This window comes from Quercus suber, unplaced genomic scaffold (genome assembly GCF_002906115.3).
Source record: "Quercus suber isolate HL8 unplaced genomic scaffold, Cork oak 2.0 scaffold_14, whole genome shotgun sequence".
Classification (NCBI taxonomy): domain Eukaryota; kingdom Viridiplantae; phylum Streptophyta; class Magnoliopsida; order Fagales; family Fagaceae; genus Quercus; species Quercus suber.
Window position 1 is genome coordinate 840,893 of NW_027069479.1, and position 14,161 is coordinate 855,053.

Here is a 14,161-nt window from a genome sequence, read left to right on the forward strand (position 1 = left end):
GATTATGAAATTTATTCCTAATGAGATTAGGATTATGTTTTCAAAGTTTCTAGCATTATTAGGGTTCTTAATAATGATCTTGAAAACCTTAATGTTTGATCTGTAAATCTTCATTGATAAAATCAAAAAGTGTTTTTGAAAGAGAACAATGAAGATGTCAAAAATGATTAGTTGTTTGTTCAAGAAAAACCATAGAAAACTGCCTTAGAAAATTTCCGGAAATTCGAGTTTTACAAGTTTTGATCGATCGAAAATCACTTTCGATCGATCGAGTGAAATAGTGATCAGACCTTTTAATTGGATTGATTTTCGATTGATAGTCGATCAATCGAATTTGTTTTTCGATCAATCGAGAGGCAATCGAGTATCAATCGAACAAGTTAGGTGGTCAAGTTCGAATTTTTTTTTTTTTTTTTCAATCGATCGAGAGGCACATTCAATCGATCGAAAGAAAGAAAATAAAATTTTTTTCTAAGTGTTTTCAAGTTTTTTAAGAGCAAGGTTATGTGTGATTAGATTACACATGGTTCTAACTAATAGACCTAATGAGATCAAAGATGTTAGTTAAATAGAACTCTTGGTACTAAATCATTTTATGATTAATAGTCCTTAATTTATTTTAATTAGAGGTTTTTAATGAGATTAAAATTCTAATTATAGTTATATAGTTTCTAATGAGATTAGAATACTTTGCCTAGTAAATTAAGGATAGAGTTCTATATAACTAATTTTAGATTCATTAGTGTTTAAGGAATCCTAAATAGTTTAGGACTTCTATTTTAGTTAGTGATTCCAATAAGATTAGAGTCTTTATCAAGTGCAAGGTTATTAGTTGTGATGGGATCACAATTATTTAAGAAAAACCCAAATAACGAGTGGGAGTGCTAAAATAGCCCTTTTGTTAAGTTTATTGTAATGTGAATAGATATCTTGTCTTGACTTCGAGTCTTGCATTCCATGCTGAGGGTATTTACTTCACGGATTACAAGGTTAAACTTCATTGTGATTGCGCGAATGTTCGTTACGCTATTGTGACGTGACATAGTTACATCACATTGAATTTAAACAATTAAACACATTTGATGTGTAGGGTTAAAATTGTGATTAGATTACAATGATTTCAAGACACTTCACTTGTTTTAAAATTTCTCGTGGGAGAGAGATTCAAGGGTTGATTCTCACGACCTCCGTTGCTGGTTTATAGTAGTGTGATTAGGCACCTCGCCTTGGCGTATATGCCTTGCTCCCTTCAGAGGGTGCTTAATACATGGTACTACAGATTAAACTTCTTAATGATAGATGAAGTGTGTTTTTACATTGAGAACGACCATGCTTCCATGGAGTTACTTGGTGACTCACATTGATTCTAGGCAATGGTGTACATTAGAGTAAGAGTAATGTTAACCTCCCTTCGGAGCTATGTCATTATTACTTAGAGGCTAAAGGAAAAGCGGCAAATTATTTTTGTTTGGTAAGAGTTACCATAATAGCATTAATAATGAGAATAATTCTCGCCTGATCATAGTGATTGGTATGACCTCGCTTCCGAGGAATATTAATTGTGGGATTAGGTTGTCGTTGCACCTAGTATAGTATGGTTTTCGGGTTCCATATTATATGGTTATGGATGCAAAATGATAATGTCCTGGTATTTAAGTTCATGGTCTTAATATAAAGTTGTCATAAATTTTGTCCTCTAGCTACTATTTTAGTTGAATCACATTAACTAAGAAATAACTTTGAACATGGTGCTTAAAGGAGCTGAAGTACATATTCATGTTTTGATTCAACATTGTCATAATTTCCTATACATGATGCATTTATGGAAGATAGCTTATGATATGATCATAGTCTCCATTGAAATGCTAATATGTTATATTGGCTTCTATCTCAATTGTGCTGCTGCATGAGATGCAAGAGTTAGTACTAAACTTAAACTTTATATTAAGTCTAAATGAGATGTTTGGTATGAATCACATTGAGTGCTAAGAAAATCTTAAGGAGTTCCAATTCTATGTCATTTTATGAAAATATTTTATTTTAAAATGAATTGGAATTCTTGGATGTAGAGATTAAATGTTAATCTTAGGTGGATATGATCTACAAGTCCTTGTTAGAATCATTTCATCAATTCAGATTGTTTTGAAAATAAATTCTTTTTATATTATCTGAATTGATTAGTGAATTCTATGTAATGGAAGACATCCTAAAAGCTAAGGCTAGGATCAATATGATTTAATTCAAACTCTTAGCCTAAACCGAAAGGTAAGGGTGATAAGAAGAGGAATTATAATACCAAACAATTGGACAAGTTAGTTGCCCTAGTAAATGTCAAAAGGAAATTAGTCTCAAAAGCATGACCAAAAGGAAATTGTTTCTGTTTTGGTAAAGCTAAGCATTGTCCATGATTGTTTTCTAGATGGAAATTTATATGTTTTACTTTTTAAAGAGAAAGTTTCCATCCTTTGGTTTTGTATGTTTTGGGACTTATGTCTAGATCTTATTAATTTAATGGTATTCAAGATTGGTAAAAGATGGGCTTTTAGAACCATTATTTTGTTATATTCACAATCTATGAATCCTATTTAGAGGATAATATGATCTAGGGCGTCTTTTCGTAAAGGAATGAAGTTCCAATGACTTCTTTAAGTTAGTGCATACATAAAAGAGGAATAGGGCTTTTTCAAAGTAAAGGTAGATTGTTCTAGAAGAAAAATGTCAAAATTTGTTATAGGACAACTATAAAGTATATTTGGAAAAGAGATGGTTGTATTAGATACACCACAAGACATTATTCTAGATATATAGCTAATACACAGGTACAATATCGTAGTGGGAGGATTACCAAATAAATTCATACTTTTGGGATAAACTTTTGAAGTCATTCCATAAAGATATGAATTTGATCCTCGGTCCTACATAAAGGCAATAGATGATATGAATATGGATTACTGATTCAAGGTTATGTGAATAGAATTAAATTCTATTTAAAGTCTAGAACTTGTAGAGGCGCTTAATTTGCATTAAGCCTATTATTTTCAAATTGGTCTACAAGTAAATGAGATTGATAGATTTGAAGGTGCATACCTTCAAAGTCAAGACTAGTGGTGAAAAGATTTATTTAAAAAGAAATGGTTTGACTATGAAAAGATTTCTTTTCACCAATAGTCAAGTCTCTCATCCATTATATTTCATTTGGATGAAATATGGCAATGGATATCAAGAAAGCTTCTTTTAGTAGCAATCTTGAAGAAGACGTCTGTATGATGTAACTAGACTTGTTCATAGCAAAGAACTAGTAGTGATTAGCATGCAAGTTGCTTAAAGTCCATTTATGGACTAAAGTAAATGGACTTTAAGCAAGCATCTAAATCATAAAATATCATCTTTGATCAAGAAATCAAATTGTTTGATTTTGATCAAGTATTAAAAGGCCTTATGTGTGTAAAGGCTATATATAGAATAATAAATTTCTTAATGTATGTTGATGACATTCTAATCATTTAGAATGATATAGAGTTATTGTCATCAAAGGAGTTTTTGGTTGTCTAGTCCAGTTTGATATAAAGTACTTGGGAAAGATTAGTCACATCCTAAGAATTATAACTTTGTTATAATTCAGAAATTAGGATGTTGGGTCTATCTTAAACTGCTTAAATAGATTAGATTCTAGCCAAGTATAACATGTAATACTTCAAGAAAGGATTTTTTTCCTTTTAAGTTTGAAGTTCCTTTATATAGGACTATAGTCCTAAGACATATAAAAGGAAGAGCATATAAGACGGTTCCTTATATCAAATCGATAGGAAGTCTTTATGCTATACTATATACTAGGTTAAATATCTATTTTGAGGTGGACATGGTAAGCAAATATCAATTGAATCAAAGATCACTTAATTTAGTGGGAGTAAAGCATATACTCAAATATCTTAGGAGAATAAGGGATTATATGTTTGTCCACTAAAGTGAAGTTTTGATGTTTACTAGATGTACAAATACTGACTTGTAGTTTAATTGTGATTCATGAAGTTGGACTTCAAGATATGTATTCATCCTAGGTGGTGAAGATACACATTAAGCGTAAGTATCATCTTATTAGAGAGGTATGAGTACGTAAGTAGTACCAGTAGAAAAGATAATTTATGCAATAAATATGGCTAAAACTTGTTTCCAAACCTTGCTTTAGAGTGATTATGAATTACTCTAAAGGGAGATAAGTGTTGGATATGTGGTAAATTGTCTTTGAGGGCAAGTGGGAGATTGTTAGGGTTTGTGCCCTAAAATCCAATTTATTGACATGTCATGAATAATTAAGTTGTTTAATTATATAAGACAATCTATTTATAAACTAATGGGACATTATCTTAGTCCATGAGATGCATAGTATGTGATTTATGTGATTTAGTCACAGAAGATATAAATCGTAAGTTCTTTGTAAACTCAGAATTTTCGTTCGTAGTCGGTGATGAAATTGGGCATTTCATCTATGAAGACTATAACATATCAACTAAGATGATTTGTCTTGATCATGGAAGTGGAAACTTCTAGTTGGTATGTTGATATGTTTTAAGAGTTAAGATATATTGAACTGGACCGCTGTGAGATTTATTATTCTCCTAAAGACTGTCAATTGAATAATAAATCTCACGACTTCTATTTATATCAACTCTAAATCCTGAGAGAATAGTGGACCTGATCATGAGATGTAGGTTACTTTGATATATCAGGAGTGAGATCTATAAGTTATGGTCAAAACCTCAGTATGTTGGGCAGCTGCATTTAGTGTTGATGGAACATATATTCTCAAAATGGAATTCATAATCTCTTAACAGAGATACAAAATATTTCCTTGAGATAAGTTTAATGGGTTTGGTTATTTAGAGTGTTGAGCCCAACCACTTTAGTAAAGAGTTACTAAAGTATATATTTATGGAATTGGATTTTATAAATATAGTATGAATAATATAAAGGATTAAACCGGATACTTAAGGATTAAGATGTAGTAATCTTCAAAGTGGCAGTCAATATTAATGACTTTGTATTACTACGAATGTTTTAATGAAGGGATTGTATGTATAATAAAGTCTTTGAATATAATTTATAGATAAGGCCTAGAGTGCAATTATATTCTTATAGTGGTATTGAATATAATTAATGGTAACTTTGGACTTGTCAAAAGTTGACGGAAAAGCCCAAGGCCCATTGGAGCTAGTGTCTTATTGGTCCCTTTGGTCCCATCTCAACCCACAAAGCCCAATTGGGTAGGCCCAAAAGGCTAACCCAATTAGATAATCAGTCATTATTTAATAAGGGTTATTAAATAAAGAAACTATGAGAATAGTTTTAACGTACGTATGATAAAAAGAAAAAGATATCAGTTTTTCTCCACAAGGAGAAGAAGACGGATTTTTCTTTGAGAGCCTATGTACAAAAGACTGATTGAGAGACCACACATCTTGGGCACCATATGGAATTGAGATGAAGATTAAAGATATTTTCAAGTCAAGGTTTTGAAATTCACTGCATCAAGGTACACTTTCTATTCTTTATTCTAGAATACATGGTTACATGTTTATCTTTCATGATTGAAGTAGATCCGTGTTTTTGTTGCTTCCGCTGTGTGTTTTGTATGAGATACAAAACCAGATTTTCCAACAAATTAGTCATAAATTTAATTAAACTATTTGAATGTTAGTGAGAAGAACATATATTTTCATGTTCTATGTTCCATTGCATGCTTTGTACTTTGGAGATATGTTTGCATACGAAAGAGGGTGTTACTTTACAATTCTACCAAATTACTCTTGGTCTGCAAATGTTTTTGTCTTCCTCACTCATTTTTAAGGGTTTTAATCATTCAATATAATGCTATGAAATAAATATCTTTGTTCAATAAATTTAAGGTAGTTGTGAACAGGGCGGAGGGAGGGGGGGTCGAGGGGGGGCAGCTGCCCCCCCTGACCTTCTCAAAAATCCTCTATGTATAAGTAGTAAACTATTAATAAACGTAGTAAAAGGCCCCTCCTAGCAGAAACAACTTTTTAATTCTTACCATATATGTATAACTAACTTGTCAACAAGAAGACAATTTTACATTCACAAAGCATTGAAGCAACACTTTTATTAAATAATGGGTCCCACCTACTAGTACATTGGTTTTGCACACAACTTCGCTTAATAGGACTGGGAAAAAAAAATATAGTGATATCAAACTGTAGCACCTTACCAGTCCGCCTCATATTTACAATTTTTTTTTCTCTTGTAATCAACCATTTTCAGTCTCAACTTGAGTTTTTGCTAATCTTAAAAATAAATAAATAAATAAATAAAAACAACCTGAGTTTTTGCTATAAACTCAAATGTCTACATAACATTTTGAAAGCATTCATGGGATTGAGGAATATATACAACTTCATAGTAATATGTCCAGGTCAAATTCTAAACAAGCTCGTATCGAAGTAGATTTTGCAATTTAGTAAATTAAATTAGAAATAAAAAAATGAATTAAAGTAAAATTTTATATTAGATTATGTATGACAATGGCTTTAGCACATAGTCGTTTATTTATTTTGTTATTAGTATCGATTAATATTTCTTAGATTAATTTTACCATCAATCTTGTTTTTTAATCTTGCCCCTCCTGACTTGAAATCCTGGCTCCGCCACTGGTTGTGAATTTCCAATTTCTTCATCATGATAATATTTGACATCATTTTCATTGTCCTCACATATGTATGGTTTTATTTTTTGGTTCAATTTCAAAGAAATAATACTAATTGTTTACTCCGTGCACCGCACAAATTCGCAACTAGTTGCCTATATGTTCCAGAATTCCAGCCAAGTTTCGTTTTGGCAGCCCTTTTTTTTTTTTTTTTTAATATTTAATATGGTAGGCTTGGCAGAATTATAATTTTATTGTTATATAGTTTATGGGTTTTAATAGAACCATTTTAGGAAACGTTTTATAAGAAAATGAAAAAATTATTAACTTTTTTAACAGCTTTTTGATTCTCCAAAACGTTTTCCAAAATGCATGATCTATATATACCCTAAGGGCAACATTAACTGAACCCATAGTTTATCACTCACTCATTACTTATATATCAGAATCATCAGATAACAATATGTTATCAATGACCATAAATGGATTGACGTGTGTCAGGGTTACGTGACTTGAGCCTATTATTTTAAACAGTAAATGGATTTATTATTTGACACAACTTATCACGGGATTCACAGCTTTACTTTAGCTTTTTATCGATTTTTTAATGTTCGTATTTTACTCTGTGATAAGTGCATAACCCGAATAACACAGGAATTGATCTTTGAAATCCAAAAAAAAAAAAATGTTTTTATCGTAACTTTGGAAAGAAAACATTAAACGGGCGTCATTTTCATTGTTACGCACGTGCATGAATATTTTGTGTATATTACGCATATAAACTAGCTAGGCTAACCACACATAATTTTGTGCATACATCCAAAAGAAAATTTTGAATGCGATCCAATTAGATTTTTAATTTTAATTTTAATTAATTCTTGTCAGAATCAATTAAATTAAGTGCTTCAAATCAGACATGATCGAGGCTCAATCGTGCAAACGCATCACAGCTGTTAAATTTTTTTTTTTTGGTGATAACGTATACTCAATTGATGGTCCAATTGATACTCAAGATATAGCGTAGTGATATTTAGGAAGTCAATATTTGTTTTGTATCATAAATTTGAAGATCCAACGGTTGAAATTACAATTATTTCCTTAGGTATAAAATTATCATTTTGCCCTTTATATTTATTAAATGTAAGTTGTAAAATGAGATGTCAATAGTCCTCAATCTCCACCACCAACCTCCATCCATACTGTTAGTCAAACACTACCAAATAATCCACAACATCCCAAACATAAGGAGCATTATTATTTTTTTTTTTTTCCTATCATTTTCCCATAACCCAAACAAGATTTATTCAATTTCTTTTTTCTTTCCCTTAGGAGATCTTGCTCTTCACTGCAATCTCAAAACATCATACATTGGATCCCATTGGAGAAAGAATGGGCAACTTTGATTATTATGTGCAAACAAAAGGAACAGACATGAAATTGGATAAAGGAAATATAAAATAAAAATATATCAAAAAATTACTTTGTAAATTGAACTGTTAGGTCTGCAAAGATAAGGGAAATTTATGCTAGATTTGTAAAATAGGGGAGATATGAATTGGGGAAAACAGAGAGAGAGAGAGAGAGAGAGAGAGAGAGTCTCTCTCTCTCTCTCTCTCTCTCTCTCTCTCTCTCTCATTGTCGGTTAACCCAAATCTTCCCTTGGGTTCTTTAGAAGTGTTTATGGAGAATCAAACCCAAAATTTCAAATGTATAATGAACAAAGGTTAATGGTGCTTTAACAAGAGAGAAATCAAAATGCCATAACTTAAATACAAGAAAATACAGAAAAAGTATACAGGTCAAAAACTTTGACTCACAATCAACGAGAAAAAGAAATTGAGAGAGGTCGTGAGGAAGAGAGGGAAGGTTCCTTTGTACCCATATTTCCACTCCTAAGTTTCAAAATTGTGAGAATGTTGGTTGGCTAAATGGACTTTTGTTCTAAAATTTCAGCTATGTGGATAAAACATGGTTGGTTGTTTTTTGAGCTGAAGAGAGAGTTTTATATTGAATTTGGGGTGTTACTAATGACTGGTTTTTGGGTAGTAGAAGAGGCTTTTTTCCCCCATGAAACTAATTTGGTGTTTTGCCTTGGGTTGCTTTTGTTTAGGAAAAAGTTTGACATGTTTTTAGCATGATTTGGGAAATAAAGTTATTTGCTCTAAATAGCTGCTACTTTTGGTCATTGCAAGGTCTTAGCAATGGCAAATGTTGGCTAAAATGGGCTAGATTGCTCAATTTTAGGGTCAGCTATGTTTTTGAGTGGAAAATGGAGTTAGGCCGAAAATTAGAGGCATAGTCAGCTAGAGCATGGAGCCTTTTCTGGAATGGAAATTTTAGGTACAAGACCTCCTCCATAAGCCTAAGGTCCTGCCAGTTTCCCTTACCCACTTGGTAGCACGCATGGGCTAGGCTTATGCAAAAGGTCCGGAAAAACCAACTCATTTCCTTCAAACCACACTTTCTTAATTTTCCCCAGTAAGTTACACGAGCTTGAGTCATGCTTAAAATAATAAAATATAATACAATACATAAATTAGGCTTCGTAAAAAAATATGTTGCAAAAATGGGTATCAACTTTAGCCCCCAGAGCACGCATGGTGCTTAGGGCATGCGTGTGAGTAGTTGATGTTTCCGATTACGTGTAGATGTTGCAAGTTTAGGAACTAGCATACTCAAACACTTCATTTTTGTTTTGTTGAGAAAATATGGGTCGAAGAAGCCCGTTTGAAGAAATGTTGTGGGTCATGAAGCCCACTTGTAGAAAAATCTTGGGTCGAAGAAGCCCGTATGTAAAAAATCTCATGTGTCATGGACCTAGGCACTTGGTAGTTACGGGTTCCACCAGAGAACATCACTAGGCTAATACTAGTCCATATCCTCTTATATAGAGCACTATATAGCACTCAAAGAAAATGGCATAGCTTGCTTTTCATGACCATGTAGCTGACTTTAGCTTTCCCTCATTTAAATTGTACATGGCTCTAAATCCACCACCCCACTTTTGATTTGTCTATGCTACTATTTAAGGAGGTTTAACCTGTCTAGGATTCTCCTTTTTTTTTTTTTTTTTTTTTTNTCCCTCTCCCTCCCCCACTCTCTCTCTCTCTCTCTCTCTCTCTCTCTCTCTCTCTCTCTCTCTCTCTCTCTCTCTCTCTCTGTGTGAAGTTCAGAATGCCACTGCCAGCCTCCACCAGAGACCATTGCTGCCGCCAGCCTTCCTTTCACTCTCCCTTCTCCCTCCATACCTTCTGTAAATGGTGACCACCACTTATACCAAACCAGATCCCCAACGGCCGCCAACCACACCACTGTCTCCACCAACTCAGCACCTTCTTGCTCCACTTACTCTCTCACATTTTTGACACAATATTTTACGCCAAAACAAATGAAACATAAGATATTCATGAACATAAAGTATAGATTATGCCCATATCCATGAATTTCTTAACTCTTTATGCATGCAGAATAGAAGCTTTTAAATGTTAAAAGCTTTAGATTAGACATGGACTGTATCAAACTGCAAGAGGAACTGCAGGCAAATTAATGCAGTCAAAAGTTAGCAAAAACTCTCAAGGGCGCAAAAGAGATTCTTTTATTTGTTACATACCATTGAGAATTGGAAACATCAGTGATGATAAATTAAGTACACAGAATATATCATTTTTTATAAATCCATAAATCCACAATGAGAAGGAACTGTTTTACTTCAATAAAAGCTATGAGTCTCAAATCCAAATAAAATTCATTCAAGCAACTACAGTAAGGGATATAAATTCCAAGTTGTTCTGTTAACCCAAAAAGTAGTTTGAATACTGGACAAAACTAAGTAATCGTGCTAACATGCACAGGTGAGTCTGAACTTTTGGTGGCACAGAAGGAGATTACTTTGCAGGGTACCAAGCTTCATAACCGAAATGAAAATTTTTTATTATGTCATCAGTCATGGTGTAGAAAACTATTTTCTTGGTCATTATGTTAAATGCAACCCATGAGATCAACAACATATACAACCAATGAGTAATGACACACTGGCTTTCAAGAAACTAAAGCACTAGGCCATTGAGTCATTCAATTTTATTTGGATAATTTAATACTTAATTCAATTCTCAAAATTTTTTGTTTTTTGGTTTGGTAAACATGCATTTGGTTGATCTTGAACCCCCCAAATTCCCTCTTTTTTGGTAAGGTAGCATTTGTGTTAGAATTCATTGGCGTCAATTCTCTTTGGAATAATCCAGATTTGAAACCTAATGTGCATATAATTAAAATTCAAAATTCACAGATCATAAAAAACTTACTCCCAATAATTTTTTGCAATTGGAAAAAACATTACCTGTGGCAAAACAGTTGCGGGCCTCAAATTTGCAAACACTTGAAGGCCAGCCCGAAGCTGAAGTAACCCAGTCTCTGGCTTCAAGTGCTTCTCATTTTTATCCCACTTGTACCTTAACATAAAAAAAATAATAATAAATAAATAAATAAAAAGTCATAACAATTAATTAAATTACACCAACTGCAACAAAATTCAACATAAATACATGCATTAGTGACAAAATTTTCCAAATCTGCTTAGGTCGCATGTTGTGATTTTTGCTAACAAAAGTAATGTCAGAAGTGAAGTGGGCTCATGTGAAAGTGATGTTCCTCCTATCACAACTCATAATATCAACAGTTGTTGCATCAAAAGAATTAGTAGTTACCCCCCAATAGCTCCGAGCAAAACGGCATCGGATTGTTTAGCGGCGGAAAGGGTCTCCGCCGGCAATGGAAGGCCAGTCGAATCCAAGGCAGCTCCACCCATAGGCATCTCTTGGAAATCAAATTCAATCCCTAATATATAATAAATAAATCCAACATATATAATTTAATTAAATTATGGTCAAACTTAAACCCTAAAAACTAAACTAAACCCCTTGAAAGCATAAAAATATATTAGATTAAGAAAGAAAGAAAAAAAAATTAAGAAATTTAATAAATAAACAATAAAAAAAGCCGAAATTGTGAAAATAATCGAAAGCTTATGAGTTATATAACTGGTAAGAGCAAATGTGATAGGGCAATGAAGGAACCTTCGAGAGAGGCGGCAAGCTTGAGGACGTTGGTGGCGACGGAGATGACCTCAGGGCCGATACCATCACCAGGAAGCAGAGTGATGGTGTAGCGTTTTGAAGGTGTGGTAGCGGCGCACCTGATTCGGCCCACTGAGTTTTTATAAGAGGAGGAGGGCCTCATGCCCATGAAGAAAGGCTTCGCAATCGCATTGTTGAATTGCAGACTAGCCATTGCCATTGCTCTCAACTCAACTGAGATGTGAGTTCAGTTCAGAGCAATGTTGTGACGTGTGACCCTGTTTAGTTGTTTTGTCTGTTCACTCGTGTGTGAGAAGAAGAAAGGGAAGCTGCAAGGACCAAATTTCACATTTGCCTCTCCAATTTTTATTTTTAACTATTAATTTAAAGGTTTTTTTTCTTCTCAAAAAAAATTTTAAGGTTTCTTTTTCTTTTTTTTTTCCTTTTCTTTTTTAAGTCCACCACTTTGCAAAGATGGGTGGCACTAAGAAAAATTAACTCTTTTTTTTTTTTTTTGAGGAACTAAGAAAAATTAACTTGATAGGTTTAAGGAAGGACAGTGAATTTCAACCCTGAATGATTCTGCTAGAAACATCAACAAAAAAATATATATAATATATATATATCAATAAACTAAGTTACAAATCTAAGTGCTTTCGTTAAAAACTAGTAGGTGCACAAAATAATGACACTTGTCTTTTTGTTAATGTATATAAAGACACAGGTCATACTTTAGAATGGTGTAAACTTACATTGCCATATGACAAACAATGATTTGTAGACACCTTACGTATTTGACATGTTTAGTTTTTCTTTTTCTTTTAATAATGAATCTCTTTAAATATTCCTGAATAAGGCTGCGTTTGGTTCGCGTAAAACGTTTTCCGGAAAATATATATTTTCCAGAAATGCTATTTTCCGGAAAAGGAAAATGTATTGAGGTTGTTTGGCTGTCTCGGAAATCGTTTTACGGAAAATCAATTCCGGTGTTTGGTTCGGTCAAACATTTTACGGAAAATGCTTTTTGTTTTACGAAAAATCAATTTTTATGTTTGGTTCAGGTAAACATTTTACGGAAAATGAAATCCATTTTTTCCGGAAAATCAATTTTCATGTTTGGTTTGTGAATTAATTTTACGGAAAATATAAAATGCCTTACAAATTTCGACTCCTACATTATCTAGACAAACCTGTAATAATTAGAAACTAATCATCCACTTCAACATACACCTGCATTGCGTATACATATCTGTAACAGTACAAAAATAATCATCCACTTCAACATCAAAAATAATCATTTAAATATGCCGATAATATTAATATAAAAATAGCCACATTCATCGTTCACCATTGTCATTACACCTCCATGGTGTACAAAAATGATACCTACTCGTGATATCTGAATAGTACAAATACATAATTTCGGCAACTGTATTGTCCCAATAATACAAAGTACTATATATATAATACAGTGGTAGGTTAATACTAGTTCTACAACAAAAGTGAATTCATAAAGCTACCACCACAGTCTACATGAAACAGGCAAGTCAAAGTTGTGAGGAAAAAAAAATATCCAGCCACATCTTTCGCAGCCTAGCATTCTTGGCCAGAAATCCCCGTGCTACCTTCTCATTTTCACACAGATGGTCAAACGCATTTGCAAGCATTTCTTCACTATACCCATCTGCCATCATAGCCATAACCTCATTATAAAGAGATGTGTAATCTACTGGGCCCGATTGATTTCTTTAAGAGCCGTAGCTATATTCTTCAACTGATCAGACAAATCAGTCAACACGCTATCATCAACAGTAGAAGGTGCACGACCTCTTTTACGAGACTTGGAAATTCCCGACCCAGTTGTGGAGGACTCGACTACATTCTTACCTTTTTCGAGCACATCTTCCTCCACATTATCAGCAACAAATTCAGCACTGTCGCCATTATCTGGCTCATTTTCATAATCTATATAGGACTTTGAAAAGCCACCCGTGGCTGTGTCCTTGCCCACGACAAGAGCTAACTCATCATACATCTCTATTTTCTTGTTTAGAAAATCTGCATGCTTTCGATGCGCCTGTAAGGGAGAAAGGAACGTATAATAACAATGCAATAATTACTGCACTCATAAATTCAATATTCAATGCATTAATCATGCCAGTAAACAAAAAAATCTGTTATTACATGAAACATAAAGTGGGTGTCCATCCTTGTCAAATTAAACATAAAATCATGGTGTGGAATAGATGCTGCATTTAAACATCTAGCTATGGTAGTGTGACATTACTCTAGGATTAAAACTTAATAAATCATGATAAAGTTTACTTCACACCAGTATATAATTTACTAAAACTTCATCTAACCTCTAACATTTATTCATAGATGTCTTCTTTGAAACTATGAATATCTTTTCAAATAAATTCTTTGC

General features: G+C 33.1%; 1 protein-coding gene across 1 annotated transcript; it reads right to left on the reverse strand.

The window, feature by feature from the left end:
* Nucleotides 1-10,943: 10,943 nt before the first annotated feature.
* LOC111999586 (3-isopropylmalate dehydrogenase, chloroplastic) lies at nt 10,944-12,116 on the reverse strand. The gene is made up of 3 exons (XM_024031715.2): nt 11,734-12,116; nt 11,365-11,494; nt 10,944-11,109 (listed from the first exon to the last, which is right to left on the reverse strand). Exons 1-3 carry the CDS (start codon nt 11,951-11,953, stop codon nt 10,959-10,961), a joined length of 501 nt encoding a protein of 166 aa, XP_023887483.2. The 5' UTR covers nt 11,954-12,116; the 3' UTR covers nt 10,944-10,958.
* Nucleotides 12,117-14,161: the final 2,045 nt, after the last annotated feature.

What these genes read in the sequence shown, in the direction of transcription:
- LOC111999586 (XM_024031715.2), bottom strand. Translation starts at nt 11,953, where the DNA reads ATGGCAATGGCTAGTCTGCAATTCAACAATGCGATTGCGAAGCCTTTC. An exon ending in GCTTGCCGCCTCTCTCGAAG is followed by an intron (nt 11,495 to 11,733) that starts GTTCCTTCATTG and finishes ATTATATATTAG; the next exon opens with GGATTGAATTTGATTTCCAA. An exon ending in TTGCTCGGAGCTATTGGGGG is followed by an intron (nt 11,110 to 11,364) that starts GTAACTACTAAT and finishes TTTTATGTTAAG; the next exon opens with GTACAAGTGGGATAAAAATG.